We start from the raw sequence: 19996 nt of genomic DNA on the forward strand, positions 1-19996 counted from the left end.
CTGTCTCCTGGATGGAGATGTTGCACTCTTTGAATGTGGAACGGATACAGGATACAGTCCCTCTCCTCGAAGCACATCATGTACATACGTACGTGGAAGTTGATGTTGAGTAGCATGTCTCCTAACGCTGGTTGTTGGACGTTGTATTGCAGCCTCAATAACGTTGTCTTCTTGCTCAGGGGTGTATTTTGAAGGTCGTTCCGACGTTACGTTCACGCTGGGAAACTCACCAGTTTCACGCAGTTTAGTATACACGTTTGTGAAGACGCATGCATTAGGGACTCTGCGGCTAGGAAATCTACGCTGGTATTCATCCACAGCACCTTTGGCATTACCATCACAAAACCCGTAGACATACATCATATCTGCATATTCCGCGTGTGTGTATTGGAACGGCATTCTAGTACTACACTTACTAACGGTCTCGACACTCCAGCTATCACATGAATCCACGACACAAAATAGCAAAGGGAACTTTCAAGCTGGTAAGTTGCGGTACGCAGCTTATAATAGAAGATATGCCAAAACATTTCCAGGAATTTGGGCCGAACCGTGGCAACGTCTCTGTTGCGTGTACGTGAAACGATCAGAATGTTTGCGTGCACTGGAAATAATTATTTACCGCCTTCGACAACTGTACTGCACTGGATGCTCTGGTCTCGACAACTGTACGAGTACTTCACTTCACATGGACTTTGCTGCTGCCATGTGTTGTTCACACGATTATAACATTGTTCTTGGATAGAAATGTGGAGCTGTCGATGTTAGAGAATAGAATTGTGTTCCTACTTTTGCTTAAACACGCGTTTATTAACATTCGTAACCACTATAAGCTATAGTAAATTCGAATCTTGTAATACACTGATTAGTAAGAAATGTTCTCTGCTTTCTAATGAAGACACTACATTGACATTTCACCTGGGTTTGTGGTATACAGCATCGTTTCCCCCAATGAGATCCTGCTACTCTATTGTCAGTGTTTCCACCCAAGAATGGCGAAAAATTGTTTGAAAAAGGGAATTTTATAGCACAATTCGAAAATGTTCCCTCCATTATTTCCCTCTTGTATGCAGTACGTGGACAAACTGTATACCGTCTGAAAGCCTGTTTCAGTAGCTTTAAAACGAGGTATAATACTTAACGTAAAACCAACCACAGGGTGTTCTATAAGCTTTCACACGGAACTTGAGAAGTGCAAGCGGCAAAAACTTACTTTCACCCCTATCTCCGAAACGAAGGGGATTAGACCCTATGTTCATATAGGCATTTTGGCTTAGAATGACCTCTCCTATCACCTCCCAAAATCTTTGCATTTCCTCACCGGACACCCTATATATATATTAGGGATGACCAGTTCCGGAATTTTTACTTTCCGGAATCCGGAAAGTAAAATCGGAAAATTCCGGAATTCGGAAAAAATATTTTTTCTTTTTGTAATCCGAAGAATTTTGTTCAAATGCAAACGAACAAATTTCCTTTTTGTAATCCTAAGAATGCATGATGCAAGTTAAGCTGAAACATCCTAAAGTATACACTAATCAATCTTTCCATGGTTAATGAGATGTAGTCCAAAAGTACGATGTACTCCTAATATTTAATTTTTGTTTTACTGTGATTTTGTCCAGATGTAAGACATATATTACACTGAGATAAACAACTTGACAGAATGAAGATGTTATCATACGTAGTTTTCCAGAAAATCGTGAGAAACGAATTTTTATGAAGTTAAAATATGCGTCGCTTGTTGTCAGTGTGATGCAATTGATAACTTTTATGCTGGAATAGTATTATTATTATTATTATTATTATTATTATTATTATTATTATTATTATTATTAATAATCGTTTATGTACTGTAAAAGAAAAATATGAACCGTTAAGTAGTAGATTTTATCTGTTGTTTTTTGATATCTTCTAATAGTAATAACAAATTGCTTGTAAATATGCAATGATTATCAAGGACAATGGCATATTAATGTAAGGACTACTCTGCAGACTAGCAATAAATAACAGATAAACAATAGTTGCAAAAAAAAAGTAACTAACTTGGGCACGTCAGGGGACATCCACATTGCGCATTATGTTTGCGAGAATATAGGGACGCATTGAGACTCTAGCATAGAGCGTGATGTTATCATGTTCGTTTGGCTAATTTTAATAAGGTGAACCTGATGTATAAAGTTGTTAAAGTCATATTATTACTCCAAGGGCCGTACGATGGAGTCATTAACTTTAATATTAATGGCACTAATGAACACTTACTTGCTCTAACGGTTAACCTCATTTTTGAGATGATTCTTAGAAGTGGCCGTGTTGGCATGCAGTTAGAAGACCTATATCCGTTATTTAAAAAGCACACGTTATCTGTGGAGTACTAACGATTTGCGTCACTATCGAACACTAACGTAGCACTAGCGATGTTTAAAGTCGAAATTGGGGTCTGACATAAGTGGCTTGTCAACTTCACGGACATTATATTTTCCTTGAATGCGAGAATTTTGCGCCAGGGAAATTTTCGCCCTACCACAAAAATAGGGAAAAATGCGCCCTCAATATATTTGCACTGGGATGTTTGCGCCCTACAATTCAACTTATTTTTGTATTGTGTAAAGTAACTTCCACTCACACTTGAACTAGGCTTGCCTCTCATCGTCTCAGTGAGTTACTCCATCCGTTATAATATTCCGAACAAATGAAAAAAATACAATTTTAGTTCACTAAAGGGCAATCCATACAAATACAATTTTTCACTATACTACAAAATTTACAATAAAAGTATAAATGACTGATATATAATTATTTATTAATATAATCAAAGAGTATAATTTAATCTACAAAAGGCTGTTTGGCTCTACCCAGATATCTCTGTCCACAATCCTTGCGAGATGTTTGGCTCTACCCAGATATCTCTGTTCACAATCCTTGCGAGTTGTTTGGCTTTTCAGGACACAAAATATAGAAAAGAAAATGTAAAGTGAATGTAAAATCAGTTCAGTAATATTATCAAGAAATCTATGTACAATGTGTTTACTTGCTGGAATTACACTTCAAACACACAATTGCGTTCAGTCGTTCTTTCAGAAAAAATGTTCCGGGGGGCACACTTAGTATTCCGAAAGGGGGTCACTGGTGGTACTACTCTATTTATTATTATATTATAGGCGTATTATTTTGGTCTCCTCCGAGGGGGCACTCTTGAGAGCTCTGGGGAAGCCAGTGTTCCCCCAAAATCATCTCTGGAAGGAGCAGTGATTGCGTTGATCCGTTGTGTTCTTTTGGCTTATATTGAAGTTTATTCTCCCCTTATATAGCCACAATGAAAATAAATCATAAATGGCAGGGCTGTAGGGGGAAGATTGGTTATGCTGTAATGTCAGCCCCTCCGAGCAAATGCGTAAGCTCGAATAGGTTCTTTTATTTCGCAGGGCTCAAACTTCCCGGTGGAGGTACATCGCAGGCGCAATTTTCCCTGTTCTTGAGGTAGGTCGCAAATTTCCCAGATGCAAAATCCTCGACACCGTTCGAATGACCTCGGAAGACTATATCTTTTTCAATACTTTTTTATATTCTTTTACTCGAGATTTCTTCATGGCTTCTTATTAAAATACTTACTAACATATCCTCATTTTATTGTCCAAACCAATCAATATGGGTATGTTGTCAGTAAAATATTTAGATTGATCGAGCCCCTGGTGTGTAACCACAGTATTTCATATCATCCCCCCCATTAGAAATCTTGGCTAAACGAACCAATATATGTTGCCAATAAAATAGTTTCGAATGATTGAGCCCCTGGTAAATAACCACAGTATTTCGTGACAGACCCCCCCACCACCACCACCCTTTTCTATTACCATATTCCAGCTACGTGCCTGACTCAGCTAATTGTCTACATTCATAACCAAGCACACATTTTCTAAAGCGGAAAATGCTCTCTAAATACCTAAGCTCATTATTTTCAGCAGATGCACAAATTGGGTAACATTCTATCTACACGAATGTTATATATGTCGATTACTGGAAACTGCTTCTCGCTATCTATTACCATATTTACAATATAATGATTAACGTTAAAACCTGAAATGGTTGATTCGTGCCGCTTCCGGTTTGAATATTACATTCATCAGGGAACTCGATTCTTAACTATTGACTCTGTACATCGTGGCCAAAATTGATGGTAATCCATCAGATAGTTCTTGAGACTGTTTGTTTCACTGACGGACAGAATGAATATATGGCTATAGAGTTTTGATAAACTAAATTCGTTAATGAGTGATGATGGAACAAATACAAGAAAGGGAACCAAGAGTACAACCGGGAAAATTTTCGAACACAAAATTAGCCATCCAAAACCCACATGTCCTGGGTTAGAATACCATTGATGAAAACTCTACCACTGAGTCATCAATCACCCGCTTATTAGTTTTATTAATTATTATATTAATATAAATTAATGAATGCCTGCTTATGTTAATTATTGAACAATTACATTGTATACTTTGTAAAGTCAAAAATTATAAATTTGTATTTACTGTACATAGGTATGTTGACAATAAGCGAACGTTATTATAATATTTGTTGAGATTTGTTTTCCTTCACTGCCTTTCGTCTGGTTAAAAAGTAGTTTGCAGCGCTTTGGAGCAGCTGCAGGTGGGAACACGATCATGTTTGAGACATACCGGCGACTTTTTTGTGTGTGAAAGTAAGACCTTCCTTATAAAGAGTAAATAAGTGCAGTAGCAATTGCCTACGTAAGTGATAAAGAATATCCAACTACAAGAAACTAATACAAGTATATATATTCATTACAGTATTTTGTTTTTCGTTTAACAGCTACTAGCTAGGGATGGCCAATTCCAGAATTTTTACTTTCTGGAATCCAGAAAGTAAAATCGGAAAAATTCCAGATTTTTTCTAAATTCCGGATTTTTTTTTCCGAATTCCGGATTTTTTCTGAATTCCGTTAAGTAAATTTTCCGATTCCGGAAAATTTTGGCCATCCCTAATTATATATATATATATATATATATATATATATATATATATATATATATATATATATATATATATATATATATATATATATATATATATATAATTTTAAGTTCCCTTTGCTCTTGTTCGTTTATTATTATTATTATTATTATTATTATTATTATTATTATTATTATTATTATTATTATTATTATTATTATTATTATTATTATTATTATTATTATTATTTGGTTGAATACATGAAAGAGAACGTTGTTGGTAAGTAATACCAAGAAATGCAACTGAGTTGAAAATTTCAATCCTCTGCAAGCTTTTCATCCATATCTCTCGAGCATTTTCTTTCTTTCTTAGCAATTAGCGTTTTCGCTTCGCAGTTGTAGAATTCCGAGTAGAGATTCTACAGGCTGTTTTCATGAGAAAGTTTGCATGACTTTTCCTGAGTGTACCTAGCCAAATACAAAATTGTCTTTTTTAAATATAGGCTGTAACGAATTCCTTACATACAGTTCACATTGACTTTGAAAGTCAGGACTTGAAGCTATGGTGAGAGTCAGAAAAACCTGTTGTCGTATTTCACCGGTCAGGATTTTTTTTTTTTTTTTTTTTTAACTGCCCGATAAGATATGAGAAAGATCTCAAATAATCAAAACGCATTCAAAAAGACGATAGGAGAAAGACTGAAAAAATAAAATTATCTTTAGCAATGAGAAAGCTTGAGGATCGCCGAAACTTTAAGCTTTGAAAGAAGGGCAAATTAAATCAAAAATTCAAATGCTATAGAAGAAAGAAAAATGTTAGATTTATTGGTTGTAGACAGGGTTGGCAAGGTAATTTACTTGTTACATATTTTATGTAAATTACGCGTAATTTACTAGTAATATACGTCATGTAGAAAACCAGTTTTTTACGCAGACGTAGAAAACTATATTTCTTTCATTAAAACTAAGATCATTTTGAATAGTGGTTATATTGTAAGCTTAGTTTTCTTATTTAAGCATTAAAACATTATTATCTTCTAAACATTATATTTAAAATTAATGATTTCATGCCAAATCATAGTAATAAAAGATAATTTTGGATAGACCCTCGCCAGACCACTACTACTTTCCACCTATTAGCGCACACCCAAGCACAACCACCCAACATATAAGCACATACATTAAAAATATGTGTTGGTTCGGATATGTTTGAAAGTATCAAGTAACCTTTTGATTATAACAATTTATTGTTATACCTTTGCAGCTTTTAATATAAAACTCGAAATATTTCAGTATACTTGGAAACTTCTATTAGAAAAGAAAAAGATATTGACTGTTAGGCTCATTTCACCGTCATATTACACACTAACACACACACATAACTGATACGAAAAATACAGATCAGAATATTGAAATAATGAAATTTTAGAATAAACTGATTTGTTTTTCTTCCACGTCTCAACGATACTATATATACCACTTCACTTAGGACTGGGACATATTGAATTTTCGATGTAAGAGTTATTAGATTCTCATTTTAAACACACACAACTGAAAAAATATAAAAGCACCCAACAGAACATTATACTAAATTTTTCGGAATGAACTCATTTATTTTGCTCTTTTCTTTCAAGTCCAACAACACTAAATATATTACTTCCCTTAGCACTTGACTATCATTTGAACATTTAATGTAGACATTTTTCATGCTCATAATAAATAGACAAAACTGAAGAAAATACTCAACAGAATATTGAACTACTTGTTTCTTCGTTTTTGTGTGTGTGTGTGTGGAAAGAAACAATTTGTCTTTCTTCCTAGTTCGAATACTGAATATATTTCACTTGGTTCCAATAAAACTTCGTATATCATTTCATTTAAAACTTAGCCATTATTTTAATTCTAAAAAAAAAGTTACATGCCATTTCCGTTATAGTTTAGTACAATTCGAACACAATACTCTTAATAACACTAATATTCATAACTTGAGTGGTCTTGTAATTTGAGGGTGTAGTATATTTGAAGTAGTTTCTTCGAACGTTCGAAGCTGAGCCGGTTTCTTGTGACGTTATGGACAAAGGACAAATTAGGGAAAAAGTCTTTCAATTTGCGCTGAAGATGCTAGGATGTTCAGTAACTTCATAGCAAATACCGACAATTCCTTATGTTGCCGAGTAGCGAAATACCAGAATGTGCGTGGTGTTGTAATTCCCTTCTTCATAAGTTCTTCAAAATTTCCACATTTTCCCCCAAAATTGCTGGTAGCTAATTATTCCTGAAGGGCCGAGGTTTTCCAACAGAAACTCCTCTACTTGTTCGTGGTGCTTTTCTCAGACATTGCAGGAAGTCGTCACAAATGGAGACCACGAAGGCTTACCATTGTTATATTGCACAATAGTTTCTACCATGGCTTCTCTGGTATAAAACTTTTCTCGATTACAGAGGGTTTAAAACATGAAACATGATGAAATGGGTTTTGAAGAGTCACGCATGCAAGCCGTATTATACAATGCTACTTTACAAAGCCAATACGAAATTCCCAATTTATGCTTACGGGTTAAGTTTTGCAAAATCCAGCTAGATTCCATACAATTTTAGGAAGAATTTTTTTAAAGCTCAGCGCGTAGAACGTTTTCTTTTAATTTGTAGACCTGTTTCTAATTTTTTACGTACTTTACGTATTTTACGTAAATTACGCGTTTTTACGCGTATTTTACACGTCACGTAGAAAACCTTTTTTTACGCGTAATTACCCAACCCTGGTTGTAGATAATCAGAGATGGGCCAAATTATGATGTATGTTTACTGGATTATGTTTGTAAGTACATTCAGAATGCTGACGTATTAAAAGTATCTTTAGTTTATAATTATGATGTGGCACTATGATTTTTTGTATGTACAGTAAGATAAAACTTACATTGTAATTAAAAAGTAAAAGGAGAACGTTGGACGTCTGTGGGGATGTTGAGGCGGATTAGAAAATATATTTTTTTCTAAACTTAACCACAAGCAGTAATGTTCGCAGGAAAAACATACTTAGTCTTGGAAAGTAAGGGAAATATATATATAAGACTTTCAGAGTGAATCCTGTAACACAGTTGATTTAATAGAAGAGAAACAGCTGTTATAGAGATGTAAATTGATAATTGAAAGAGGTCTCAAATGTTGAATCTAAACATACAAAACATACTTTCTCTTATCTAACAAAACTAGAAATGTTTGTAGTTTTGCATAGTAGTCTATGTACCTGCCCATATGCACCCCTGATTTTCCAAACGTTATACCGTACAATTCAACTTTACGGTTCTTTTCTTTGTTTCTTTATGCATTTCTAATATTTCAGTATATTGCGGAACTTAAATTCAATGCTTCTTACGTAGTAGATTAATTCAGACTATTTTGATACAAATAGGGTAGTGCTTCTTCTTTACATTAGGATGATCTTGTATTGAATAATTTACTTTTGCGTTACAGATCCAAGATGCGTTGTTACGAGAGGAACGAATAAAAGAACGCACAAAAACGATTAATGAGTTAAGAGAAGCAGAAAAGAACGCCGAAAACAGAAAACAAGACGCGGAAAAGGAGAAATGGGAGCGGATGTTACAGGAAAGTTTACGTGATGAACAGGAAAGGAGAACACGCAGTGAAATATTAAGGCGGCAAAGGAGTCAGGTAGGTGTAAATTCCTCATTATAAGTTTTTGTTAAGAATTCCATTCCTGCTTCTGTAATATAATCGTTTACTGAGTTCACATCGTAATTAGATATTTTATACTAGAGTGCGATCTATCGTAACAGTGATCGGGAATTGAGTTGAATTGATTTTAACATCCCTTTCAGCAGCGAAGCTATATGAGACAGGACCTACTGATGAACGGGAGTCCGAACTGGAAATTCATTATTACTTCGAAATTTTCTTTCACTATTATAGTTATTACTTTTTAACACGTTTCAGTATATTGATAAATGGAGGAAATAATCGATTTTATATCATACTGATTCCTCTTTAGGTGTGAATTCAGTGATACGCAAAAAGTGAAAACATGCATGTTGCGCTTAAAGATGAATTTGTATAATGTAAAATCAGTTATTTTCTTCATTTATCAATATGATATACACTTCAACAGTTGTAGGTTTGATTTGGGGTTTAATGTCCCGTTCAGCAACTAGGTTATATGAGACATTGGCTTCAGCTTAACATAGGAGCTGAACTACACGAGCTATATACTAACAATATAGCTACGAAGGAGCTCAACCGTTAGAAGTGTTCTATGGTATAGACACAGGGTTGTCCAAGCACAACACTGTACTGCTCGTGTGGTCTTAGTGGTTGAGCACCGATTTTAAGTGATTGAATGTGCAGCTGTTCAGGGAGTTACTAAAGATCATAGTAGTTAACGCACCGGCACAGTAAGCAGGAGACCCAGAACTAAATCTTCTGGAGCTGGAGACCTAGTCCTGGATTTAAAAATAAATCTTGTGTATCTGATTTTAATATGACTAAAATTCAATATTTATTTTCAGTGTGAGTTAAATTAGCTAGGAAATGAAGTCTAGTGTATTAAATTTTTTGAGTGTACCGACTTTAATAACTAGAGTAATTTTCGTTAAAGATAATATGCTAGTAGGCAAGTCTTCATAATATTCCAATATTCTTATAGTATTAAAAGTATATTTATGCTTCGCATGAGGAGTAATATTAAAGTGAGCATAAGCAAACGTAAACAGCGAAAGGGTTTTTAAGTAAATTTCTTTCAGAATTTATTTCAGTTTATTTTCCTAACAGGAGGCTCAAGAATTGATATCAAAGAGAACAATCGACGCTCGGGCTGTATTCGAGAAAAATACGTCTGCAGGCCAGATGCAGACTCGGGGAAGACTTCCTTCATTGAAAGACTTTCACCCTCAGTCGATGGATGCTGAATCGTCACCAGTTTCCCCACCGCCTTCCAGCCTTGGCAGAAAGACATCGCTTCCTGTGTGGCCACCCTCTGAGAATGCACTGGATCTGGCTTCTCTTCAGGATTCACACATTAAGAAGCAAAGTCCACCGAAATCTGGTATGTACCCCACATAAACTATATACAGTATAATTATGATTCACTTCCTTTCCATATTATTATTACTATTATATCATAATTTAATTTTTGTTTCCATGGTCGTTTGATAGGAGAAAAAGCAGAATTAGTGGCCCTGCGTAGCGTAGTCGCTAACGCTCTCGCCTTCGGTGCAAGCGATCCCGAGTTCGATTCCCGATGGGGGCACTGTCGAAAAAGAGTAAAACGCTTTTTCAGGCCAACCACCCTGAATGAGGTTTTCGTGGGTTTTCCTCATTCACACCAAGCAAATGCCGGGGTGGTACCTAACTAGTAGGTCTCTTCCTTCCCTATCCCCGGATAGTGTGCTCGCCGAGGGACGTCATCCCTCAAACGTGACGGGCTAAGTGGCCATAGATGCCGAAAGCCCAAAAATCTAAAATCCTAATCCTTCTTAAAAAGCAAAATTAACTTATGACGTGTACTTTTGAAACTAAAACTAAACTCCTCGCCTGTACACACCATTTTTTTCAATTCTGAAATATTAAGTTTTGAGATATAATTTACTTTTCACATTCACATTCCCAGCTGTTATGGTGATAGTGTCTTTTATGTTGACGCTTTCGGGAGAATAGACTCATTGATCATTCATATAAAATAACTGTGAAATTTGAACATGTGCTTCATTCACAGGATGATTATAATAGGGATTCGTTTTTCCTTTTGCATACCTCACGTTTCTTGTTTTGCCCACCATGTATTTCAGATAGAATGTGGTACGAAATTTGTACCTTTGAAAGGGATATTAGATTAATTGTTAGAACTTAAAGGTTTTCATTGTAGGATTCACACAATTCAACAGCTGAATTGATATTTGATATAAATTTCCGGCATGTTGCACAAGCTTCTAATGGTTATTATTATTATTATTATTATTATTATTATTATTATTATTATTATTATTATTATTATTATTATTATTATTATTATTTTCTGATGACAGAGTTTGTACTGAAGAGTTTGATCAGTTTTGATTTGATCAGCCATAGATGGCTGTGCTTTCTGTATGCATACAGCTAAAACTTGACTTAACTGAATTTTTTTAAACAGAACTAACACCAACCTCTGTACCTGACTGAATCAGGAAATGTAATTTTTCTGTAGTACGAAGTTTTCATAGTTCTTAGCATGGGAGACAACTACCTACTCAGTTAGTGTCATTATTGATATCTTGTCAAAGCATTTAGAACCCAGAAAGTCATCACTGGAAACAGTCTTGAAATAAGCACTCTTATTCCCAATCTGAAGAAAGTCTGTCTTCTTGCTAGTCTTAAATATGACTCTTATATGGATATGCAGATAGTCAACACACTTTTTACTCTCGTGTGACTCAAGTGAGAGGACATTTTGAACTGTTGACTGCTGAACTGTAAATACATATATATCCTTCTTATTATATGCTTGGCCAAACACAAAATTACCTGGATGGTTCTAGAAAGTTCTATGACATTCTGGAATTATGTGGATAGTTCCAAAATGTTTTAGAAGATTCTTTTACCTTTGGGAATAATTTGGATGCTTCAGCATTGTTCCAGAATTCTTTTCACGATTTGGAAGGTTCTCTAGAAGTATCAAAACATTTCACCAGTTCAAATTTTGTTTGTGTTACCGTTTTTATTCCATCACAATGAGCACATTGGCCGATAGTAGATTTTTTTACACAACCGTTATGAAAAGTTTCAGAACCAAAGTGGCGTGTTCTTCTAAGGATATGTACCCTTAGAGATACAACTCCTGTAAAATTCTCAGAATTTTTGGAATTGTTGTTTCTGAAAGGGGGGGGGGGGGACTAGAGAGTTGCAATCAAGAGATTAGCTACGGAAGTTAAAAACATAACATTGTTTATAAAACCTGTTAAACTCAAAAGTGGAAGTTCTTTCCACAGAATGTAATACTGTATGATACTGATCAACAGTGAAAATTTTAATATTTTGTCCTGAATCGCAAGTGAGAAATAGCACCATCTTTGGCGGCATAATAAAATAAATAAATAAAGAGCCATTCCAGGTCAAATCAACGCAATTTGAGAACAGAATTTACCTTACCATCTCAGATTGTCATGAAATTTTGCACAGGGGTACTATTCATATAGACTAAGAAAAAAACATTTCAACTTTATATATCGTCCGGTATTGAAGATAGGGCTCTGTAAAGTTTGGAAAATAATGACCAAAATAGCATGTTCAATGTATTTTGAAATTAGAGTTGCAGCTCTCCTAATTGAGTTAGCGAGCTGGTTGAGGTCATTTTACAGCATTTTCATGCCCTTTCCTGTAGTATACAACATCATATAGGCTAATGCAAATTTTTATTTTCAAAATCAAAATAAACTTCACAATTTTTCAAAAAGTACATATTTTAAAATTTTGAAATTAATTCCATGAATAGATAGTATTGTTGTAAAGCACCTGACAAAATATGAATTTGGGGTGATAATGGGTTAATTGATAAAAAATAAATAAATAAATAAAACTAACACTATAGTTTTCATTAATACCCTCTACCTAGCTGAAAAATACACGAATGCATAATGTTATTTACTTATTTATTTATTTTTTAACTTTTGGGAATAAATCTGAACACTAACATGAAGAGTACAGTAATGAGTCTAAAACATATCATACCGACTTGTAATCTCCTGGCTATACTTATTACCTCATACTTTAAAAACTAATTTAAAGCAAGTTAAAGTGCTGATACTTTTTAACTTTAAAATAATATTAATACAAGTTTCATAATTAGAAATGTTACTGTAAATAAACGTGGTTTGTAAAAAGTATACGTATAGCACTGGTACAACAGCAGGGTTGGCTGGTTTAAACCATTTTTTTTGTATTTTTTTTATAGAATAAACAATTGGTGTAAAAAAACAATGCAAAATGCCGCAAATCGTAATCATAAATGCCACGTGAATTTCATAGTGACGTTTTCACATATGTCGAATTATCTGTTAGTTGAATCAAATTTTTGCCTTGTAATTAAGAAGCCCGATGAGCCCACAAAATTTCTCCCAGGTGGAAACCGAGTAGTGGTTCAGATGCCACTTCTAGTAATATGTCCAATCCTTCATAACCTTGCTGTTACATAAGGACGTTAAGCGTAAACAAACCAAACTAATTGAAGCAGCTTTAGCGGGTAGGCATGAGTTCATTGCCAGGCAACAGGGAGCCTTCCTTAACCACATAAAAGAAAATCTCAAAGAATCAGAATTTGCTGTTATCTGTGATTTTTCTGAAAATTATAGCCCAGCGTTACAAGATGAAGGATAGAGCCCACAAAATTTCTCCCAGGTGGAAACCGAGTAGTGGTTCAGATGCCACTTCTAGTAATATGTCCAATCCTTCATAACCTTGCTGTTACATAAGGACGTTAAGCGTAAACAAACCAAACTAATTGAAGCAGCTTTAGCGGGTAGGCATGAGTTCATTGCCAGGCAACAGGGAGCCTTCCTTAACCACATAAAAGAAAATCTCAAAGAATCAGAATTTGCTGTTATCTGTGATTTTTCTGAAAATTATAGCCCAGCGTTACAAGATGAAGGATAGAGCCACCACTGGACAGGATAACAGGTCACAATCCATCCTTTTGTTTTATATTTCAAACAGGAAAACGAAGTTGAAGATGTTAAATATGTAGTTGTTTCCGATTGCCTGGAGACAATACAGTTGCTGTTTACACCTTTCAAAAAAGACCCATATCATTTCTGATATCCACATTTCAAAAACTTCCAAAGATTTTATTTTTTATTTTTCCGGTAGGTCTACCATCCAATACAAAAATAAGAAAAACTATTTGAACCTCTGCTTTCATGAGACAGCTTTTAAAGTGAAAGGAGGGTGGTACTTCTCGGCTACAGCACATGGAAAAGGGCCTTGCGATGGAGTAAAGAGATTGGCAGCTTGTGTTAGTTTGCAAGCACCCCTATGACAATCAAATTCAAATCTCAAGACAACTTTTTGAGTGGGCAGTAGAAAACATTATCAAAGTAAATTTTCCCTACTCAACCCAAGAGGAATATACTGAAACTGAAATGTTCTTGGAAAGTTGCTTCGATCAAGCATTGACTATCAAAGGAACACAGCAATATGATGCTTTCATTCCGAAAACTACATCAACATTATTGGTGAAGCACTTTTCAGATGGTTTGCAGGGTTGGGAAAAGGAATTGTCAGAATCTCCAAATCAACTTATATTAGAATACATATCAGGCTATGTGACCGCTGTCTATGAAGGAAATTGGTGGTTCGGGTATGTTTTACAGGAAAATGGAGAACTTAATGAAGTAAAAATGACTTTTCTTCATCCACCTGGCCATCTCTATCATTCTCATATCCAAGAAACGCTGATGTTCTGTGGATGTCTGTAGTGGACTTTCTGATAAAAGTAAACCCTGTAACTCCCACGGGAAGAAGTTATGTTCTCCTTGGAAGTGATGTATGCCGCACAAATGTAGCTTTTTCAAACTTCAAATGATAAACATATCCTACTACTTATTGAAAAGTTTTACTACGAAATCAGCTGTACTCTTTCTTTAGATTAGAGTTCATTTTTATTTTCACAGAAGTGTAAAACTTAGCATTCTTGTGTTATTATCTACGTACAGAGTATTCTTGAAAAATAAGTATTAGTTTTGAATTTCTTTAACAATGAACCCATTATCATCCCAAATTGATATTTTGCCAGATGCTTTACAACAATACTATCTATTCATGGAATTAATTTCAAAATTTTAAAGTATGTACTTTTTGAAAAATTTTGAAGTAATATTTTGATTTTGATTTTGAAAATAAAAAATTGTATTAGCCTATATGATAATATATACCACAGGAAGGGGCATGTAAACTGTTGTAAAATGACACCTCAACCAGCTCGCTAGCTCAATTAGGAGAGCTGCAATTCCAATTTCAAAACACATTGAACATGTTATTTTGGGCATTTTTTCCAAACTTTACATAGCTCTATCTTTCAATACCGGGGGATATATAAAGTTGAAAATTGGTATTTTTGTAGTCTATCTAGAGGGCATCTATTTATCAAATTCCATTAAAATCTGAGATGGTGAGGTTAAATCACTGTGTTGAATTGATATGGAATGACCCTAATAATAATAGTAGATGAATAAGAATACAAGTTCCTTACTTTGTTTTGAATTTTAACATCTGAGACTATCAACGTAATCTCCCTGCCTGAATTGATACGAACTATGCCGGTCATTTATATTCTGATGCTTTGTATTTTTAGTAAACTTTATTCTGGTAATCCACCCTACTTCAAATAAAACTGGTTCCCTTTATCCGTCTTTATATACGATAGCCGATCCTTGCTAGACCAATATTTAAATCCACCTATCGATGTGTGAAATTTAGAATGCCACCTTCTCCTTAGAATTAAAGAATTTCCGTGGGTGATTTCAGTTAAGTCGGAATCCGCCACAACAATTAGGAAGATGCGGCAAAAACAATCAGCTATGAGTAATGGTAGGTTGGGTTTCTCAACCTGGGGTTCGGGACCCTTAGGAGATCACGAGAGGAGTGTATCGGGTTCATGAAAGGAAAAGATAAATGTAATTAGGATCTGGTGATGGAAAAAGAAAATTAAATGTTATTTGAATTTCTTATTTCGATAGACATATTTTTGTCTTCATATTTAGTGTCAAATACAAGGAAGAATATTAAACAAATAAAGAATCGATTTAAAAAACAATTAAAATAAAAGAGGAATGACATTGGTGAAAAGCTATTTATTCAAATACAATTCAAAACGAAACGTAATGTTAGTCCTGAGCCTGGTGTCATTTCATTAGACTTCACAAGTCATAATCAGGAATAATCAGAAAAGCTTATTACAAACCGAAAGTTAATTATGCTAGCAAGAGAATGTAGGGGTCGTGATATGAAACAGGTTGAGAAAGGTTGGTGTGTGCATACAGGGTGAACGGAATTTCTCCTTCTGATGTTCTTAAATTCCTCAGAACGGGGATTTCATCCGTGAGAAGCATCAAAGAACAAAGTAGAGAAGATACTTTGCTGCCGGACGAAAAGAATATTTAAATAGTGTAAGGCCAGGGTTCCTACCAACCTAGAAAATTAAGAAAAAGTCAGGAAATTCAGCGAACTCTGAGAGTCCTGGAAAGTCAGAGAATTTGATGAAAAGCTTAAGAAATTGGAAAATATAGGGAATTTAAATAAGAATTTTTATTCCTCAGAACCTATTTCTCGTTATGCCTTACCCGGCTTTTTGATAGAAATATTTTATAAAATAAATTAATTCGTTTTGCAAAGCTACCTACACATACTATATACACATGTACACTCATGTCAAAAATAGTCGCATGTCTATAAATATGATGTAGGAATATAATTCGATAACGAATTCGAGCGGTATTTCTTATAATGTTAGTATGTGTATAATCGGCAAAGACATGTATATGGCAAATTTCATGTCAAAAGAGCAGTAAATAAGAACAATAAAACGAAAATAAAACTTTCTTGTCCATTTACAACATTTTGTTTTACTCATTATAATTTTCGTATTTATAATTCTTTTCCTATGAAATTTACCACAAATATACATTTCCCGATCATACACATAGTATCAATATTAAAAGTACCCTGCAAAATCATTATCAAATTATATTCTTACAAGAAGACAGTTATAAATATGCGACAATCAGTTTGGACATGAGTGTACATACATAATAGATGAGGAACCCTGGTCGAAAAAAAATAATATAGCTGCTTTCTTAAGCCTGGCTTGGAAATTTGTTAGTCAAGACCTGGAAAAGTCGGGGAATTCGTGCTTACCAAATAAGTGGAAACCCTGAAGGCGAATTTTAGTGAATAAAATAAGAATATGGGAAAACCTAATCTGGTAATCCCTATTTAGTACACAAGTTTGTGTTTATTTATAAATACTATAGCTCTTCAGATATCTTACGTGGTGCCTACTAAAATTGGCGTATTCTTTCTGAAGTTATTGTCAAAAAAGCATGCAGAATTGATATTTACTTTACCAAGTGACTGTACATTTTTTATTTAATAAGTCTTCTATCTAACAATAATTTTGACAGCTTATCCATGACTTGTTGGGTCTCGTATTCCTTTTATATAATTTTAGCAAATACTGCTTGCTGTATTTCAACACTACCTTCTATTGACCGTTAGTTTTATAAATACAAACAAATTCCGTTATATTCTTTCTTAACCATACTCTGCCTCTTAATTTAAGTATTTCCTTAGTGATGAGTTAGTTGACGTATTATGTCCCTCATATATAATCTTGTAAATTGTAATTGTATATTATGTAGTCTGTAATTTTTATTATATATATAAAAAAGTACGTAACCTTCGTTTGCATCTTTGTGAAATAGGAAAAATGTATTTAAAAAACTATTGTTAACCTTAAATATATTATTTCTTATAGAAAAAGCGGAGCATCCTGTAGCTGTAAACAATACCCAGAAACAAGAGACAATACCACCTCCTGAAAACTTCGCTCAACAAAATCATAATGTAAGTATTATTTACTTGTATTCTGCAAATGAATTAGAATTTAGTACTCATAGTTCTGTAGAAAACAGGCGATTTTTTTCGATAAATTGAATATTTACCTGTGGATGCTATCTTCAAGAGTGAAACGACTAGGAACCTTTGTTCGAGAAGATGAGGTAGGGTAATACGCAGAAATAATAAGATCTGAATTTAGCAAAACTATTTGAAATGTAATATATAAGACAAATTAAACAGTAAGGAAAATTTAAAAAAAAAAAAAAAAAAAAATGACAGGAAGTCATAAATGTTAACTAATAATATTTGAAAATAAAAGTGAGATTATACCACTATACACTAAAAGTTCCTTGAGCAGTATACGTCGTATTTCTTGTTTTGAGAAGCCCCCTTCAAAAAGTTTTTTTTTTCTATGCTAAAATAACTAGTTGTTTGAAGTCGGCAGATTGCATGCAACCTAACGCAGATAGCGACATCTATTAGCGTAGCTTTATTATTAGGATTAATGTGGCGCACAGACGGAAACGTATGTTGTTTATTGTTACGTTAAAGTAATCTCATGTTTTAGTTTTTATGCTTATTTGTTTTTCATTTTCTGATAGACTTGGGGTTGGTGCCAATGGCGCAGTCTTGGAATCCAGCTCCCTTTTAGGCGAAATAGTGCATTGGGGAATGGCGTACACTGTGAGGATTGATCATGCAGGATGGTTTGTGCACCGGTTCATGCCCCGGTAGTAGTTCGATGCCCACGTTATTAGTACTGAATTACGTTCTTCGTTTCCTCGGTGTATCACAGAGCTGTCCAAATGGCGGCCATGCGTCCCGCCAAACCATTTTCTGCGGCCCACAAAGCTCTCACGACATACGATTGTTATTACTGATAATATTTTCATTTATGTTCATTCTTTTAATGTTTTCACTCTTCTTTCGAAATAAGGCATCCATTTAGTGCTTCTGTACAACAAAAAAGGTCCGGACATTCAAGGCAACACTAGAGTCGGTAATGTAGCTATAGGCAAGGCATCGTTGCTGAAAGGAACGGTTACTTCAATTAACCAAACCAAACCAACCATACCAATTCGCCATGAAAATTGTGAAGAATCGCTTCCGAAGCGGTCTTGGAGGTTCTTCTCTTTTACATCTTCTGCGGCTCGCAACAACAGGATTGGATGCCAGCCCTTGTAAACTCTCCTAGTCACCCTCATTTATCACATTGAATGTAATATTTCAAATACATTTTTATATTTTTCTTTTATATACTACTACTACTACTAGATCTTCATCTTCTTCTTCTTCTTCTTCTTCTTCTTCTTCTTCTTCTTATTATTATTATTATTATTATTATTATTATTATTATTATTATTATTATTATTATTATTATTATTATTAGCTGCGGCCCTCCACCTTGCTAGCAAAGACGGTTATGGCCCTCAGGCTCATTATAATTGGACACCACTGGTGTATCATAAGACTTGAAAACACAAAAATCCAATACGGGGGAGGGGAGTTATCGGTTACTACGTCTTCTTTCGTGCGTGTTTCTGTGTCAAACTTGGCACTGCCAATGAAGTTTTAGTTGCGGTCATGCACGTATATTTAAACTTCTAAAATCATAAAGACATTTCATGATAGTTTTTTTACATGCAAATGATTCAACCCCAATAACGAGTCTCTTCAGGAAGTCATTACCGTCTCGTTTGAAGCGTCGCAGAAAGCATTTCACACACATCAACACATTACTGATTCAGCTCGTCTGTCAGCTGCCGTGGTACCCATCTAGCGAACACTTTCCGAAATTGGAGCACATTGTGGATAATGTTATGGGCTAAACCATAACTTATGCCAATAATTGCCACTACTTCGTCTACAGTCACTCGGCAATTGCCCTTTATCCCAGATTCAGTCTTCTTGGGCATCACAACTCGATGTGTTTGGCCCAAGCATGGAGCGTCTTCAACAGATGTTACACCATTTAGTATTACATACTCCACTCATAAACTCGTTATAGTGACAAACATCCATCCCCATATTGTATCTTCATTCTCTGCTTGATCTCAATGGATCATTCTACGGAGAAGCATCCTGGCTATGGAATCTGATGAAATTTTGCACAGTTATTAGTTAGACCAAAGTAGGTTCAAATGTAGAATATGACGTTCCTCCTCTCTTAGGTTTAACCACGACCCCCTCCCTCCAAAGTTGTAATGGCAGTTATTTCTTGTGAACAACATGTCATCAGTTTGTTTTGCGTAAGTTTGACTGAATATACAGTCAGAAGTAAGTTTAATTTGTTGGTACAGCATTGCCCTTTAAGCAGAAAATTTCAGTTTGCTCATGTTATGGTTCGAAAGATACGTGCGGCCAAACTTCGTGAACATTTTGCTTATTTTGCACGTTTTCAGTATTTGATATCTGCAGTT

General features: G+C 34.7%; 1 protein-coding gene across 1 annotated transcript in view; it reads left to right on the forward strand.

Annotated features, from left to right (window-relative positions):
- Abp1 (Actin binding protein 1) overlaps positions 1-19996 on the forward strand; it is a 69094-nt gene that overhangs the window by 30088 nt on the left and 19010 nt on the right. The window contains exons 6-8 of the mRNA XM_081734365.1: positions 8448-8648; positions 9762-10035; positions 17494-17582. Of these exons, the coding sequence (XP_081590491.1) occupies positions 8448-8648; positions 9762-10035; positions 17494-17582 (564 nt within the window). The remainder of the gene's footprint in view (positions 1-8447; positions 8649-9761; positions 10036-17493; positions 17583-19996) is intronic.

This window comes from Thermobia domestica, chromosome 12, assembly GCF_964235325.1.
Source record: "Thermobia domestica chromosome 12, izTheDome1.hap1.1, whole genome shotgun sequence".
Classification (NCBI taxonomy): Eukaryota; Metazoa; Arthropoda; class Insecta; order Zygentoma; family Lepismatidae; genus Thermobia; species Thermobia domestica.